This window comes from Bufo bufo, chromosome 10, assembly GCF_905171765.1.
Source record: "Bufo bufo chromosome 10, aBufBuf1.1, whole genome shotgun sequence".
Classification (NCBI taxonomy): domain Eukaryota; kingdom Metazoa; phylum Chordata; class Amphibia; order Anura; family Bufonidae; genus Bufo; species Bufo bufo.
Window position 1 is genome coordinate 102,727,787 of NC_053398.1, and position 18,701 is coordinate 102,746,487.

Sequence of the window (18,701 nt, forward strand, 5' to 3'; positions counted from 1 at the left end):
AGGATTAGATATACGCCACACGTGTACAGCTAGCCAGTGCTCAAAGATGCTGCGATAGACACAAGACACCTTTTTCACTAAGCAATAGCACAAGTATATAAGAATACAATTACCACAACAGCCTTCATGCAACTTTGCATTGGTTATTTGAAGCAGATATTGCATGCAAATTCCAATTTGGCAACACATACAACCCGGGCAGACCCCCAACACATAAGAGTGCCCAACACATAAAATAAATAATTCATACCTACCACACATGCCTAGGTCTACACAGACATGTCTTCATAAATTCGTCAAAACTGCAGGAATGCAAAATAGATTATTTTTTTTTTAATGAGAGCCCAAAAGCAACCGCACAACCAAATCAAACGGCTCTCTAGGATGTACTGTTCTTGAGATATTCACAAAAAAATACAAATATGGCACCATCACATGACCCGTATTAGCCAATAGAAGCTCATAGGTCCTTCACTCATATCCTGACATACACACGGTCACATGACCCTTATTGGCCAATAAAAACTCGCAGGTGCTTCAATCTTGACAAACACAATTTTACCCAATACTTTTTTTATTCACGCCGTGGAGGTCACCGTTATGGGGGTGGGGCCCCGTGGAGGTCACCGTTATGGGGATGGGGCCCCGTGGAGGTCACCGTTATGGGGGTGGGGCCCCCTGGAGGTCACCGTTATGGGGGTGGGGCCCCCTGGAGGTCACCGTTATGGGGAGAACTCTGGATATCTTAACCACACACACACAAAACATTACATGACTTAGATTAAATATACATGTGCAAAGCCGGGTCATTCTGCTATACATTATATTCTGCTCCCTTGTAGTGCCCCCTGCTGTTTCACTTGTGGAGGAAACTGTGGTCCCCCTTCTCTTCCCCTCCACCGTGGATGTGGTCAGAACAGACCTCCCCCCTCAAACATGCGCAGAAAAGGTAGATTCAGGCGTTTGCATATGCACCAGGGAGAGGAATAGTTCTGGCCATGTCCACAGCGAAAGTGACATCTTGTCCATGAGGGTCCATTCACACGTGCGCAATTCCGTTCCGCATTTTGCAGAACGGAATTGAGGACCCATTCATTTCTATGGGGCAGCACGATGTGCTGCCCGGATACGGAATTGTGGATCCGCACTTCCGGGTCCGCAATTCCATTCCCGAAAAAAATAGAACAAGTCCTATTCTTGTCCATAATTGCGGACAAAAATAGGCATTTTCTACTAAGTGCCGGCGATGTGCGGTCCGCGGAACGCATATCGCCGATGTCAGCGTTTTGCAGATCCGCAAAACACACACGGACGTGTGAATGGACCCTAACCCCAGCCAGAAACCCAGTGAAGTACCTGACGGCAGCAGAAGCTGGATTTTCAGAAGGGTAGCGTTATGCGATTGGGTTCCCGGAAGTACAATCCAAGAAGCTTTGGAAGTGTAAGCATATCCTACAGTAGTCATATGTGTAATTAAAATGGGTTTGCAGGACCTGCTGGGTCCCCAAAAAACCCTTCAAATGGACACTTCCGTCAAACAATTTTCTCACATATTAAAACAGCCTATATGTAAATATTGTATATATATATTTATTTATTTTTTACAAAAAGCAGGTGGATGATTTTCTAGATGTAATTTTTTGGAGTCACTACATGTCTCCTACTTCCTGTCTTGGCTCTTTAACTTCCTCTTTGTTTGGACCATTATCACAGCAGATCGCATCACTTGACATTATCACTCCGACCAGAGAGGGAAATAGGATGAGGGACTCAATTAGAGCATTACACTGGTGAGAGCAGTGCTCTTCTGTGGGCATCTTTATCTAGGCCTAAAGAGAACAATAGAGCTGTCATACTGGTATCCTAATCCTACTAATCTAATATTTTAACAACAGATAACATCTTTCCCTCGCAACAGCAGTAAACTAAATAATAGATTACTTAGGCTACTTTCACACTCGCGTTTTGGCTTTCCATTTCGGAGATCCGTTCAGGGCTCTCACAAGCGGTCCAAAACGGATCAGTTTTGCCCTAATGCATTCTGAATGGAAAAGGATCCGCTCAGAAGGCATCAGTTTGCCTCCGTTCAGTTTCCATTCCGTTTTGGTGTCCGTCTGATGAAACTGAGCCAAACTGATCTGTTTTTTATGACACAATCTGACACGATAGAAAACGGATCCGTCCCCCATTGACATTCAATGGTGTTCAAGACGGATTGGCTAAATTACAGATAATACAAACGGATCCGTTCTGAATGGATGCAGACGGTTATATTACCTGAACGGATCCGTCCATGACAACGCGATCGTGAAAGTAGCCTTATCCGTTTAGGAGTTGTATCTCTCTGTGCTGACTGCTACAGAAAAACAATATTTTGAATTTAAATTTTTAAATGGTATAGTACTGCCGATATGAAGAAAAAAAAACTGCCAAATAAAAAAAGAAAAGAAAAAAAAGCATATGCAGCTTTTGTCTGGCTGAATCCTGGCACATAGGTCTTGAAGTGGCCGGATCTCTGCCGGTCCTCATTATAGGCATGTTCTCGGCTATGCTGGATTCAGAGAACTACGGCAACCTGTTCTCTGCTGGAACAGCCTGCCAGGTGTCTCTAACGCTGGTGTGAAACTAGCCTAAGGTCTACCAAAAATTAGACAACAGAAAATAAGAAAAGCTATTTCACAATCTGGCCGACAAATGATCAAGTCACCGAAATGTAGTTATAGTGTATATGCCAACAGATGCAAATCTGATGTAGGAAAAAATATCAACCGAGGCATCTGTGTTTCTCAGAGGAAGAGGGCTCCGTCACCAAACTGCCCCCGTAATTAAAAAAAATAAATAAATAATGTATTCACCCATGTGGAACAAAATAGCAGCAGCGACGTTTCGGCTCATCCATAGAGCCTTCCTCAAGGCTTGAGGAAGGCTCTATGGATTAGCCGAAACGTCGCTGCTGCTATTTTGTTCCACATGGGGGAATACATTTTTTGGATATTTTATTATCTTGGAGTGCTGTCCATCTTTCCATATATATATTGGGCTATCAGCTTATGCCCCAGGACATAGCACCTGTCCAGTTTTCATATTCTATTTTTCGGTGCTGCCAATTTTTTCCTTTTCCTATATATTTATTTTAAAGTTTCAGCCTGCACTCCAGCTGTTGTGAAATTAAAACTTCCAGCATGGCAGACCAGTCCCACAGCTTTCATGTCAAGCGGGCACTTGATGTCTCCCAACAGCTGGAGAGTCACAGGTTGCTGATGTAAATATAAGGCACACCCATTGCTATTTTCTGCATGCACGCTGGCACACACTTTGGGCTTGTTGACAATGCTTCATACTAAAATAAGAGTGTGACATCTATAAGTCACTAGAGAAACGTCTAGCAGGAATAACAGAGGACTGGCACAATATAGAGTTATAAGAAAAGATGTACCAGAATGATAACTGGGAATGCAAGTAGTGGTTAAAGCAGGCAATTCAGGAGAGGTGGAAGGTCCTCTTTAAAGGGGGTGTCCAGTCCTTTTCTATTGACGCCTGTCCTCAGGAAAGGCCACCAGTGTTTGATTGTCAGGGGTCCGACGCCTCACATGTCCACCAGTTGTTCAGGAATAGCATTGCCCTTACACAGCATGTGGACGTAGCTTGTAACCTCAGAGCTGCAGTAACCAGCTCTGTCCACTACACAGTAGACGGAGTTGTGGTAGTTCCGTCATCATGATCGGCGGGGGTGGGGGTGTGGGTAGCCAGACCCCTACTGAGGCCTATCCCGAGGATGGTCTATCAATGCAAAAGGAGAAGACAACCTAGAATTAAGTTAACATGTACTTTTTTCTATTCCCGTCCACAACAAAAATTAACAAAAGATTATGAATAAATGATGTGTCCAAAAATAAAGCCATTCAAAAACACAACTTGACAAAAAAAAAATACGTTATGTCAAAACGTTAGGGGTCTTGGAAGGCAACGATGAAAGTATAGAAATCCTTGGTCATATTAGATCAGCGGGGGTCCGACACCCAGCACCCCGCCGATCAGCTGTGTGAAGAGAAGGCATGCAAAGGCACGTCTCTCCTCCTGCTTGCCGTAGAGACAGGAGACCACACACGCGTACGCCTTCTCTTCATACAGCTGATGGTGGGGTGCCGGGTTTTGGACCCCCAACGATCTGATATTGATGACCTATTCTGAGAATAGGTCATCAATATTAAAAGCCCTGAGAACCCCTTTAAGTGACAAACATGCCTGCTCATTAAGGGGTTTTCCAATCAGTCTAACTCCGTGGATCGGCCTCGCCGATCAGCCGTTTGATGAGCGCAGTGCTGTGTTCTCTTCACTGGTTACCTGCTCAGCCGTCCCATTCACTTCAATGGACGGAGTGTAACTACAATTTGCTCTGTACCATTCAAGTGAATGGGACGGAGGAGCTGGCACGTCGTCTCCCACACACTGCACACATACAGAAGAGGAGATATTGCTCTTATCCACCTCAGAAGCAGCAGCATGGAAGACACTACACAGAAACTATTTACCTGTGAACTCAGCACTGGGGTGAGAGAAACTTACCAAAGCTTTCTGAAGTCTCCCTATATGTACGTGCCTCTGTCTCCCTCCAGCAGCTCACTTCTCCCCACCCCCCTCCATAGACTTCTATGGGAAGCATGTAAGCTGATCTCTTAGTTAGCTCATAATCTCACCTCTCAAGACAGATTTTTAGATGTGAATTGTGGGCGAATGATCAGTTCAAGAGGGGTAGAGCAAAAGTGGTGGTGAATGGAAAGAGGCATTTTTCTCTAATAAGATAGATCACAAAATGTCTTACATTTGCTTGAACTACTTGAATTGTGCAAACTGTGTTCAAATACAATAAGGTCTTTGAGATAGGGAAAGGGGACAAAGTGTATACATAACTACCTTCACGTTAACAAATCAAAACTGCTCAGTTAACTGATAATGTGTACAAAGGTCAATAAGCAACAGCTCAATAATATTAATCCAATAAAACACGTCGCTACACAATATGTCAACAAGGCAGATTTTACTCTGTAACTAAAATGATAATATAAACTCTGAAAGTTATAATACTGTACCATATGGCATACCAGTTAGCGTATGTTCCCGCGTATTCCAGTGGCAGACGCGTGGTTTCCGCCTCCCAACTGCGCCAAGACATGACCTTTCTGAGTACAGTGAAATGTCGCATGTCTGTTCGCGGTTTAGGTCCATTCAATGGTTGGTTTAAAGTGGCTGTCCACTAACTTAAAAAGGACACTCCGGAAAAGGGTATTTTTTAAAACTGAATATTCATAGAAGAAAACTCCCCCCCCTTTCGGCAGTCCCATTGAAAATGAAATACAAAATATTGCCCTTCTGTAGCAGCCAACAGAAATGAGAAGACCTCCTACATGGACAGGTAATGCACTGTCACTTTACTGCTGCTGAGAGGGGAAGAGGTTATCTGTAAAGTAATCCTCATTATAATAGAATAATAATAATATGACCCCTCTATTGTTCTCTTGAAAGGCCTACCTAAAGATGCCCACAGAAATGCACTGCATCGGCTAAGTGCAATGTGTGAGGCTCCGACAGAAAAAGTCCAAACAAAAAGGAAGTTAAAGAGCCAGGATCGGAAGTAGAATACATAGAGTGACTTCAAAAAATGATATCCAGAAAACCATAAACACTTGATATTAATGGCCTATCGTTAGGATAGGTCAATATCTGACCGGTGGGGTCTGACTCATGGCACACCCGCTGCCCCTTCAAACAGCTGATCAGCAGGGGTGCTAAGAGTCGGACCTCCACCGATCAGATCTTGATGAGCTATCCTGAGGATAGCTCATCAATATATGAATCCTGGAAATGTCCTTTAAATTACATTGGGGACTGACCAGCAGCATAGATTACACTATACTGCGGGCTGCCTGCCACATTTACAGGAAACGATGGGGGAAGATTGATCAAGACCGGCGCTTTCCGACTGGCCCACAGAAGAACAAGTGTGGGCCCCTGAGCAGTGTGGGCCCCTGAGCAAGGTGGGCACCTAGTCCCCCATCCCCTGCACAAGTGGCATGGTAGATTGAATCCCCTGCATACCGATCTTAACCAGTTTATGTTCATATGAAAAAAAAATAAAAAATTGGGGAAGATTATTTAACAAACTACCCAGTTTATTAGTATAGATGCATCAAGGGGGCCGAGGTGACTTGAGGCAGGCTAGCCAGTACTTGCTGCAGGGACCCCCATAATCAATCATCTTTAGGGTCTTGCCGCTGTGTGCCCAGACAGTATCTGCAAGTAGTTGTACGAGGGGGGGCTACCAGAATGAATTTTACTGGTGGGCCCCAGGCACCCCAGTCCGACACAGTTTGCGACTATTTTAGTCACCTGATTACGGAGTGTGATGACAAGGGATTTAAAACTTATAAAAGTAAAGCTACTCAGATAAGAGAAAAACCTTATTCAGAGGGGCATAAGGCGGGCGCATACTGGATTCTGTAATACGGCTACAAGCCCTGGCCCGACCGCGGGTCTAATGACCCAGACAGGCAGCATCACAGGAATTAGACCTGGAGTTGGGCCAGGCCATCAAACCTGTGACTAGGCCGTAATACGAACCAAAAATGCAGCCCCCAGCATGAGGTGACAGGCAGATAGTTCAGTGGGTGCCAGACACCTGTCTGACATCATTTGGAGGCGCCCGCAGCCCAGTAAGAGGGTTATAATAAGTGCCTAAGAAGAGCTTCTGAGCACCTCTTCTAAAGCATTTATTTCAACTCCGGAGGGGACAGCACCACCTGCCCAAAGTGGATTCATGGCATACACATGGGTCGCCTGTAGAGGTGTTATTGCGCCTCGTCTTTAACCCCCTCTCTGCCATGGGTTTCTGGACATCTTACACTTCTGACAAATACAAATAAATCCTGAATTATAAGAGCTAGCCGATGACTGGCGAGGAACCCGCAGGGTATTCAGGTTATTTTACTTCAAACTGAGCCTTTTGGTCTTCAAATTCAAGGGTCTGCAAACCCCCTTTAAGCTGTCCATACACTTTAATACATATGTCTGTTTGGCCGACAGTTATTCCTCCCCACCTTTACCCCATAAAAACACACACGTCTTCTGAATGTGGAGAGGGTGGTCATCACATGTCCGACACCTCTGGCAGTACGTTATCTCTGCCGAGAACATGTTGAAACCCAACAGGCAGATCAATCATTGCCCTGACCTCTGCCATCCGAGGAAAGTCAGCACACCCCATACACATGACGTGGCTGAACAGAAAACTTGTCGGCAATCTAATGTGTACGGCCATCTTCAGGCGCCACAAATGGTAGATGCTATACAGAAAAAGTTGTCTAGCTTTTCGTACCATACTGCTGCGGTATTTTCCTGGCAAAATGTCAGTATTCATGTTGGAGACCCGACAGACCCCATTATAGTGAATAGATCTGTCGGGCGATGGTAGTATCCAGCACAGAGGTCGCACTGCATTTATTCTGGAAGAGTAAAAATACTCTTTACACCATTTTTTAAAGGAGTATTTTTAGCCAATTCATATATAATACGTGAGCACATGGAGGAAGTGACCCACAGCCCAAGACCGCATACCCCGCCAGGCGCCACCCGGTGAGAATCTCACGCCGCTGTAGGACTCCTCCTCCTCCTCACTTCAGAGCAGTGTGCCGAATGGTCCGGCTGCCCGCTCAAACTGACCAATAACCGTGCTCCTTGATGTAAGGAGCTTTGTTATTGCTCATTTCAGGCACAGGCAGCAACGCTGCGCTTCCCGCGCCGTTCACATCGCTCACTGCGCTGAAGAAAGGCAGGGAAAGTCTAAGGCCTATTGATACACCTTAGATTTTTTTTAAAGTAGTAAAATCACCTGAACACGCGTCTGACGCTTGTACAGGCGTTATTGTGGCCTCTGATCCAGCATATGCGAATCCGGCAATTCTGGCATTTCTGTTTCTATGCAGGAACATAATACCAGAATTTAAAAAGCTGATGGGAACCCGTCACCGGTACTACGCTGGCATTGAGCACATTTATAGTACCGACACGGCGAACCCCGCACCGCAGAGATACAGGAGTCCGATGAAGCCCACAGTCCTCGCCTCCGGACTATGATTGATAGGTATGAAACCTATCAATCATAGTCTGAAGGCGGGCAGGGTGTGTGCAGTGAGCTTTATCGGACTCCTACCTCTGGGCTGCAGGGATTTGGCACGTCAGTATATATAAGGACTGCCAGCTCAGAAGTGACAGACCGCTCAAATCCGTGAGTGTGTCACTTCTCAGTGGGGGCCGCATAGTACAGGTGACAGGTTAATAATGACATAGGACAGGTTCCCATATAGTCTTCTTGCCTGTGTCAAACAAGATGGAGAGGCAGTGGTTTGCAGAAGAAGCAGGAAGCACAAGGGTGCATAGGAAGGCCTGGGCCCGATGATTTGTACAGGAATTAGTCTGCATTTACATGGCCGCGTGCAGTCTGTGAAATGTGGTCCGTGTGGCGGACATATTTCCCAGACCGAACCTGGCTTATGTGTGCTGCACTCACTGCATCACAGTGCTCTATAATGCTGTGGGGCCCAGCCGAGGGTCTATAGTCCGCCACTGAAATGATTCTGAGAGTACAGGACAGTAGACCTCAATTTAGGCTAGAACCCACAGCATCACAGATCATCATGAAGCAGCGAGTTTGGTTCACATGAGCTGTGGTCGGTCTGGGGAATATGGCCGCCACACAACGCATTTCACAGATCGAACATGGCCATGTGAATGCAGAGTGAAGCAATGGATCACTAAGTGAAAGGGCCAGTTCACATGATTTTTGTGCGTTTTTTGTGTCAAATGCCTATAAATGCCTCCTATTTATTGGAAGTGTAAAAAATAAATAAAAATGTCTGTAAAAAAGAAGCAACATAATCCTACCAAGGCGCTGAACACGTGCATTTTTTGAAGGTGGATCCGCGTCAAAAACCACACTAAAATGGTGAGTTTTTTTTCACGCTGGAAAAAAAATAAATAATAAAACACTTATTCCAGGCTGATTTTTCAAGCGTGCTTTTTAAAATCAGTCGTGTGAACTGGCCCAAAGATCAAAATCAATACCGTACATTTAGTTAAGTTCGTTCTGCAAGGCTTTACCCGTGCCAGTTCTGCAAGGCTTTACCCGTGCCAGTTCTGCAAGGCTTTACCCGTGCCTGTGGGGTTGAGAAAACTTCAGCAAATAACTTTCTCTACATGATCAATGCTAATACAAGGCACTTACTAATGTATTGTGATTGTCCATATTGCCTCTTGATTGCTGTTTCCATCACATTATGCACTGCTAGTTTCCATGGTTACGAGCACCCTGCAATCCGACAGCAGTGGCTGTGCTGAACTATAGGCACTCCCGCGGTCCAAGGCACCAGGGAGGCCTTCACGTTTTCCTATAGTGTGCAACCATGGCCACCGCGGATGGATTGCAGGGTGGTTGAAACGAGCAGTATATAAAGTGATGGAAACACGAATCCAGCCAGCAAAAGAAGCAATATGGGTAATAACAATACATTAGTAAGTGCCTTGTATTATTTATCATGTAGAAAAGGTGTCATTTGCTGAAGTGAGAGAACCTCTTTATAGGGGTTGTCTGGGTTCGGAGCTGAACCCGGACATACCCCCTCCTTCACCCATTCAGCCCCTATGAGTGGAGCATTTTATGCTCCAATGCTTCCTATACAGCACAGAGCAAGTTTTTTTTTTTTTCAGATCGGGTGACGTAACGGGCTTCTGATGGGCATGCTAGGCTAGAGGTTTCCACCTAGCAGTGAGCATGCTGACGTCCCCGGCACTAATGGGCGGTGTTTAGCGCTGCCCTACCCTGTAAAACATCCTAGGGCAGTGCTAAAGCCCGCCCATCAGAGCCGGTGACATCACAGGAATCACTGCTAGACGGAAGCCTCCACCTAGCAGTGTAAAAATGCAAACAAAACAGCCCTTGTCCTGCGCGATACAGCGAAGGGCAAGGGGGGGCAGCGAGGCATGAAATGCTCGGATGCTCCATTCATAGGGGCTGAATGGGTGAAGGAGGGGTTATGTCCAGGTTCAGCTTTGAACCCGGACAACCCCTTTAAGGGAGTAACTAATAAAACTAAAGCAATATAAAAATTACTGACCAGACTGCGAATGAGAAGCATGGACTTTAGACAATATGTACCGCACATTTTTTTCCCACAGACAAGCAGGGCAAAACCAAATGCATCTTTGTCTTTCCACCATACCTGTGCCGTCATAAGAAGAGGACTCTCCTACCGACTTCCATTGCTGCCGGCAGAAACTGACACAGAGCAGGCAGACATTACAGACTTCCTGACCACAGAGCGCGCGCAAGACGACAGTGCCACGGCAAAGACAGACTGAGCGCTCCTGAGCTTTATACTTCTTCCTGGCGGCAATGATTTCTCAGGCCCCATGTGTAATAACCACTCCTGTAAACTACACAGGACGTAGAAACATAGCCAGGAGCATTTCTGTTCCTGACCGTGAAAAACGTTTGGGTAAATCTCCCCCATTCAACACTGCAGATCTGCCACGGCAAATCCACTGCATTTCACGAACGGGTGGAAAGACTCCTATATAAAAAAAAAAGGGCCAAACCATTCAAAATTGCTGCAAAAAAACAAAAATAAAAAAATAAAATACTGTAAAATTTAAGCTAAACTGCATAAGCAATTCTAATGCAGTAAGGAAAACATAAAAAAGTAACATATGGTAGAAAAATGGTGCAGAAGACTAGGTATACGTGATAAAACATGAAGCTCAAATTCTTATCTTCTGCCTGTAATAACAGGTCTATGGAATCCTCACATACCAGCAGGTTTGACTCACTGAACATCAATCCTGCTTCTAAGGCAAGAACAAAAGATCCGCTCTACCACCTTACTATGTTCCCCCTTTGACAGTTCCTTACTTGCCTTAAGATACAAAAAAAACTTTAGGAAATGTTTCTTCATGAGATCTTCCTTTAATCCTTTGCTGCCAGAGGGATCTGCTATTTTTACGCTCATACATTTTTAGTAGTCATTATTTGGTTCACGATAATTTTTAATTTCGAAATTTCTAACTGCAGGGTTTCCTTAATGGAATGCGTCACTCGTGGATATAGAAGACCGTCGAACATAAAATCACCGTATAAAATGGAATAAAAGAAGCGGCAGAATTGGCTCTCTCAGCTGAATAAACTTTTTTTTAAATATATAAAAAAAAAAAAAAAAAAAAACATTTCCCATTTATCATATAAAAAAAAAACACGAAATAGAATTGTTATTAATACGTCGGAAACTGCAGAAATATTAAAATTGTTATGCTACTTATCACGTGCATTGAACGCAGTCCCTCGACTCACAAAAAAATAAAAATATATATATATTGAACATATCAAAAAAAACACGTGTACAGAAAAATTGTAAGTTTTTTTTAAAGTAAAAAAAAAAAACAAAAAACAAAACACACACAAACAAAAGCTATATAAATTTGGTATCGACACAATCCTGACCCGCTGCATAAAGGTAACGCAAGTTTTATTGCGAAGTGAACACAATATAAATTACATCCAAAGAACAATGGCAGTCCAAGAAAGCCTCAAAGGGTTTCTCTCACTTCAGTAAATAGCATTCATCATGTAGATGAAGATAATACAAGGCACTTACTAATGTATTGTTATTATCCATATTCCTTCCTTTGCTGGATGGATTCATTTTTCCCATCACATTATACACTGCTAGTTTCCATAGTTACGTCCACCCTGCAATCCATTAGCAGTGGCCGTGCTTGCACACGATAGGAAAAAGCGCAAGCCTACACACACTCCCATGGGCCCAGCCACTAGTGAAGGCGGCGGCTTTCCCTCTAGTGTGCAAGCACGACCACTGCTGCTGGATTGCAGGGTGGTTGTAACCCCTGGAAACGAGCAGTGCATAATGCAATTAAAAATGAATAAAGCCAGCAAAGGAGGCAATATGGACAATCACGATACAGCGCCGCAGCCTCTTTCTAGTTCAGTGACATTACTGTACATTGGTCACATGGCCTAAGTGCAGCTCAGCCCAATTCAAGTCAATCGGATTGAGCTGCAATACCAAGCACTACCACTATACAATCTACGGCGCTGTCCTTGGAAAGCTGTGTGCACAGCGGCTCCCTGAAACAGCGGATTAGCGGTGATGCCGGGACTTGGACCTCCACTGATGTGGTAATGATGACCTATCCAGAGGATAAGTCATCATTATCTTTTCCAGGATAACCTTTAACTTGGTCTACATGATAAATGCCATTTGCTGAATCAATATTACCAGCTGCAATAACACATGTAGGGGGAATTTAGCACTTAAATTTGTTCCTTTGTTTGCTGCTGCTGCAAAAAAAATGTTTTTGATGAACGCCATTTTTGAATAAAAAATGGTGACTTTTCATGATTTTACACAGCCCTCTCCACCATTGAAAGTTGGGTTTTCCAGTGATGATAGATAATCAGTTCTCACCTCTCCTTATACTATAACCAGTGATAAGCAGGGTGTTTTAATGATGATAATCAGTTCTCACCTCTCCTGTGTTCTCCCCTGTCCTTATAACTATAAACAGTGATAAACAGGGTGTTTTAGTGGTGATAGATCATCAGTTCTCACCTCTCCTCTCCTTTATACTAGGTATCTTTGGACTGCTCCAAAGACTGAAACCATGCACCACAAGCTCAGTAGTGAAGACAAAAGGAGGAGGAACTTCACTACTAGTCATGCCTGCAATCATCTCAGAACTGCTAGACAGGACCAAAAGAGCATTAAAAGGGGTTGCCAAGGATTAAATACCTTTTCCCAGGAGCCTGCCTCTGCTATGGGAAGATTCATACTTCCCTGCTTCCCTCTGCTCTGGTCATGCACAGAGGAGCCGGCATGTAAGACCAGCGCGGCAGAGAGTAGACAAGTATGATTCTTTCCATAGCAGAGGCAGGCTGCAGGATCCTGTGAAAAGGTACTTATTGCTGCACAACCCTTTCATGGCAGCAGTGAATATAGCAGCTACACTTCTTATATGCTTCTTTTATTCCCATTTAGACTTGCGCATTGTTCTCTGCATCTCCAGGACACTCATATAGAGCTTCATTAACTTTTTCTGCAGACAAATTCATACATTTCTTACAATTATTAAGCGTATAAATGTTTTCCAGTTATCAAGAGTACAGTGCAAAGTATATTTACTTACAGAAATTTGGAAAATGTCAGGAATTTCAGAAATTGTATTCCAATAAAAATCTTCTATCTAAGGGTACTTTCACACTTGCGTTGTTAGATTCCGGCAGGCAGTTCCATCGCCAGTACTGCCTGCCGAATCCGGAAATCCGTATGCAAACGGATATATTTGTTTCAGGATCTGGATGCGGAGCCGGCTGACAAATGCATTGAAACCCTGGATCCGTCTCACTGGTGTCATCCGCAAAAACCGATCCAGTATTTTTTTCACATTTTTAAAGGTCCAGTTTTCCGAAACACTTGTTACCGGATCCGGCATTAATACATTTCAATGGAAATTAATGTCGAATCCGACATTCCGGCAAATGTTCCGGAGTTTTGGCCGGAGAAAATACCGCAGCATGCGGTCAAAGTACCCTCAGAAGCCTGATTACTTACAGTGATAGTAAGAAAGAGTAAGATTTTCTGCTTGTTAACAACCCCATTGAAGTCTATGTCCAGTCTACAAAAGGTGTGGAATCGTACTAACAATTGACATACTGCTTCTAAGGCTACTTTCACACTTGCGCTTGATCGGATCCGTTCTGAACGGATCCGATCATATTAATGCAGACGGAGGCTCCGTTCAGTACGGATCCGTCTGCATTAATAACTTAGAAAAATTTCTAAGTGCGAAAGTAGCCTGAGCGGATCCGTTCAGACTTTCAATGTAAAGTCAATGGGGGACGGATCCGCTTGAAGATTGAGCCATATGGTGTCATCTTCAAGCGGATCCGTTCCCATTGACTTACATTGTAAGTCTGGACGGATCCGCACGCCTCCGCACGGCCAGGCGGACACCCGAACGCTGCAAGCAGCGTTCAGCTGTCCGCCTGGCCGTGCGGAGGCGAGCGGAGCGGAGGCTGAACGCCGCCAGACTGATGCAGTCTGAGCGGATCCGCATCCATTCAGACTGCATCAGGGCTGGACGGAAGCGTTCTGCTCCGCTCGTGAGCCCCTTCAAACGGAGCTCACGAGCGGACAGCAGAACGCTAGTGTGAAAGTAGCCTAAATCCGCTCGGTGGGTCAAAAGAATGAAAAAAAAAAAGTGTATATGAGATTTGTCAAATCTCATTCACTTTGCTAGTACAGTATTACGCTGGTATTTTTCCAAGCGTACTCCGCAGCGTGTGCAGTTGCCCAAAGGTTGTGGATTACATTTGGTTTTTTAACGCAGATATTCGTACAGTACCAGCAAAGTTTATGAGAATAGACAAACCTCATGCACACTTACCAGATTTTTCGCCCTATAAGACGCACTGTTTGTAAATACAAACAAGTGCTTCTATTATGGAAGCGCTCATTAGTACAGAAGGACCAGGAAGCGGTGAATGCAGTGCTTCCTGGGCTCCGCACTCACCGTTTCCTCATCTTCCTCAGACGCTCGCTGTGCTGTGACTGCGCGAGGACGTTAGCGCTCTGTGACCTCACGCTGTGCGCTTTGAGTCACAGCAGAGCGCGTGGCAGAAAGAACAGGAAGAGCTCTGGATGCAAGGAGCAGCATGTGGAGCAGGAGAGGTACCTTCTAAAACCTGCATCTTATGGGCAGGTGGGCCTTATAGGGCCCCTTTTTTTTCCTGGACAGAAACTGACCTACTATAAGGATACAAAAAACTGCAGCAGGTCAACTGTTTGTGTGAATTTTTGTGCAGATTTGCAATGCAAGTTAAGGTATATGCAGAAAAAAATAAAATAAATGAAATCCATGCGGAGATCTGTGCAGATTTTCGGTTTGTAAACCTGTGTGAAGGCAGCCTATGAGCCCATATTGCAGACTTGTGTGCAAAGCTAGCAACAGTAAGAAGCCACTGCAAGTCTAAGGCTACTTTCACACTGGAGTTTTGGCTTTCCGTTTAAGAGATCCGTTCAGGGGTCTCACAAGCGGTCCAAAACGGATCAGTTTGCATTCTAATGCATTCTGAATGGAAAAAGATCTGCTCAGAATGCATTAGGGCCCTTTCACACTTGCGTTCTTTTCTTCCGGCATAGAGTTCCGTCGTCGGGGCTCTATGCCGGAAGAATCCTGATCAGTTTTATCCTAATGCATTCTGAATGGAGAGAAATCCGTTCAGGATGCATCAGGATGTCTTCAGTTCCGGAACGGAACGTTTTTTGGCCGGAGAAAATATCGCAGCATGCTGCGCTTTTTGCTCTGGCCAAAAATCCTGAACACTTGCCGCAAGGCCGGATCCGGAATTAATGCCCATTGAAAGGCATTGATCCGGATCCGGCCTTAAGCTAAACGTCGTTTCGGCGCATTGCCGAATCCGACGTTTACCTTTTTCTGAATGGTTACCATGGCTGCCAAGACGCTAAAGTCCTGGCAGCCATGGTAAAGTGTAGCGGGGAGCAGTATACTTACCGTCCGTGCGGCTCCCCGGGCGCTCCAGAGTGACGTCAGGGCGCCCCAGGCGCATGGATGACGTGATCACATGGATCACGTCATCCATGCGCATGGGGCGCTCTGACGTCACTCTGGAGCGCCCGGGGAGCCGCACGGACGGTAAGTATACTGCTCCCCCGCTCCCCACTACCACTATGGCAACCAGGACTTTAATAGCGTCCTGGGTGTCATAGTAACACTGAACGCATTTTGAAGACGGATACGTCTTCAAATGCTTTCAGTTCACTTGCGTTTTTCCGGATCCGGCGGGCACCTCCGGCAAATTGAGTACACGCTGGATCCGGACAACGCAAGTGTGAAAGAGGCCTGAGTTCAGTCTCCATTCCGCTTTGAAGGCGGACACCAAAACACTGCTTGCAGCGTTTTAAATACATAAAGGGAATCAACAAGGTAAGGCTACTTTCACACTAGCGTTCGGAGCGGATCCGTCTGATGTTTCATCAGACGGATCCGCTCCTATAATGCAAACGCTTGCATCCGTTCAGAACGGATCCGATTGCATAACAGTTTATTTCAGATGTGATTTTTCACTTCGGAAAACTCAGATCCGACAGTATATTCTAAACACAGAAGCGTTCCCATGGTGATGGGGACGCTTCAAGTTAGAATATACTGAGAACTGTGTACATGACTGCCCCCTGCTGCCTGGCAGGTGCTTCCAGGCAGCAGGGGGCAGACCCCCCCCCCCCCCCCCCTCCTGTATTTAACTTATTGGTGGCCAGTGCGGCCCCCCCTCCCTCCCCAGTATTAATTGTAAGCAGTGCGGCCCCCCTCCCTCTATATTCATCGGTGGCCAGTGCGGATATTAAATATGAGCAGTGCGGTCTCCCCCTCCCTCCCTCCCTCCCTCCCCAGTATTAAATATGAGCAGTGCGGTCTCCCCCTCCCTCCCTCCCCAGTATTAAATATGAGCAGTGCGGCCTCCACCTCCCTCTATTCATTGGTGGCCAGTGCGGATTCAAAGTATTGTGATCAGTGCGGCCTCTCCTCTCGACCCCCCCCCCATCATTGGTGGCAGCGGAGAGTACCGATCGGAGTCCCAGTTTAAATCGCTGGGGCTCCGATCGGTTACCATGGCAGCCAAGACGCTATTGCAGTCTTGGCTGCCATGGTTACTTAGCAACAAATAGCAGCATTATACTTACCTGAAGAGCTGCGATCTATGTGACCGGCCGGGAGCTCCTCCTACTGGTAAAGTGACAGGTCTGTGCGGCGCATTGCCTATAGACCTGTCACTTACCAGTAGGAGGAGCTCCCGGCCGGTCACATAGATCGCAGCTCTTCAGGCAAGTATAATGCTGCTATTTGTTGCTAAGTAACCATGGCAGCCAAGACTGCAATAGCGTCTTGGCTGCCATGGTAACCGATCGGAGCCCCAGCGATTTAAACTGGGACTCCGATCGGTACTCTCCGCTGCCACCAATGATGGGGGGGGGGGGGGGTCGAGAGGAGAGGCCGCACTGATCACAATACTTTGAATCCGCACTGGCCACCAATGAATAGAGGGAGGGGGAGACCACACTGCTCATATTTAATACTGGGGAGGGAGGGAGGGAGGGGGAGACCGCACTGCTCATATTTAATACTGGGGAGGGAGGGAGGGGGAGACCGCACTGCTCATATTTAATATCCGCATTGGCCACCGATGAATATAGAGGGAGAGGGGCCGCACTGCTTACAATTAATACTGGGGAGGGAGGGGGGGCCCCACTGGCCACCAATAAGTTAAATACAGGAGGGGGGGGGGTCTGCCCCCTGCTGCCTGGCAGCACCTGCCAGGCAGCAGGGGGCAGTCATGTACACAGTTCTCATTATATTCTAACTTGAAGCGTCCCCATCACCATGGGAACGCCTCTGTGTTAGAATATACTGTCGGATTTGAGTTTCACGATGTAACTCAAATCCGATGGTATATTCTAACATAGAGGCGTTCCCATGGTGATGGGGACGCTTCAAGTTAAAATATACCATCGGATTGGAGAAAACTCCGATCTGATGGTATAATCCTGACTTTACATTGAAAGTCAATGGGGGACGGATCCGTTTGAAATTGCACCATATTGTGTCAATGTCAAACGGATCCGTCCCCATTGACTTGCATTGTAAGTCTGGACGGATCCGTTTGGCTCCGCACGGCCAGGCGGACACGAAAACGCTGCAAGCTGCGTTCGGGTGTCCGCCTGCTGAGCGGAGCGGAGGCCAAACGGTGCCAAACTGATGCATTCTGAGCGGATCCCCGTCCACTCAGAATGCATTGGGGCAGTACGGATCCGTTCGGGGCCGCTTGTGAGAGCCTTCAAACGGAACTCACAAGCGGAGCCCCGAACGCTAGTGTGAAAGTAGCCTAAAAGAGGAGAGAATATTTAAAAGAAGAAGAAAAATTGCTACAGATTCCCCTCTGTCTCGTCTTTCTTCCAAGCTATACATGTTAAGGTCCTTTAATCTTTCCTGGTAAGTTTTATCCTGCAATCCATGTACTAGTTTAGTAGCTCTTCTCTGAACTCTCACCAAAGTATCAATATCCTTCTGGAGATATGGTCTCCAGTACTGAGCACAATACTCCAAATGAGGTCTCACTAGTGCTCTGTAGAGCGGCATGAGCACCTCCCTCTTTCTACTGGTAATGCCTCTCCCTATACACCCAAGCATTCTGCTAGCATTTCCTGCTGCTCTATGACATGGTCTGCCTACCTTTAAGTCTTCTGAAATAATGATCCCTAAATCCCTTTCCTCAGATACTGAGGTTAGGACTGTATCACTGATTTTATATTCTGCTCTTGGGTTTTTACGCCCCAGGTGCATTATTTTGCACTTATCAATATTAAATTTTAGTTGCCAGATTTTTGACCATTCCTCTAGTTTTCCTAAATCCTTTTCCATTTGGTGTATCCCTCCAGGAACATCAACTTTGTTACAAATCTTTGTGTCATCAGCAAAAAGACACACCTTACCATCGAGGCCTTCTGCAATTTCGCTGATAAAGATATTAAACAATATGGGTCCCAGAACAGATCCCTGAAGTA

General features: G+C 45.8%; 1 protein-coding gene across 3 annotated transcripts in view; it reads right to left on the reverse strand.

Annotated features, from left to right (window-relative positions):
* Positions 1 to 18,701, reverse strand: part of NFATC3 (nuclear factor of activated T cells 3) — a 130,910-nt gene that overhangs the window by 102,782 nt on the left and 9,427 nt on the right. For 2 of the 3 annotated variants that reach the window (XM_040409386.1, XM_040409387.1), the window contains exon 2: positions 255 to 302. The exons of the other annotated variant lie outside the window; for it this stretch is intronic. In XM_040409386.1, the coding sequence (XP_040265320.1) occupies positions 255 to 261 (7 nt within the window). In that variant the 5' untranslated portion in view covers positions 262 to 302. The remainder of the gene's footprint in view (positions 1 to 254; positions 303 to 18,701) is intronic. 3 annotated transcript variants of the gene reach the window in all.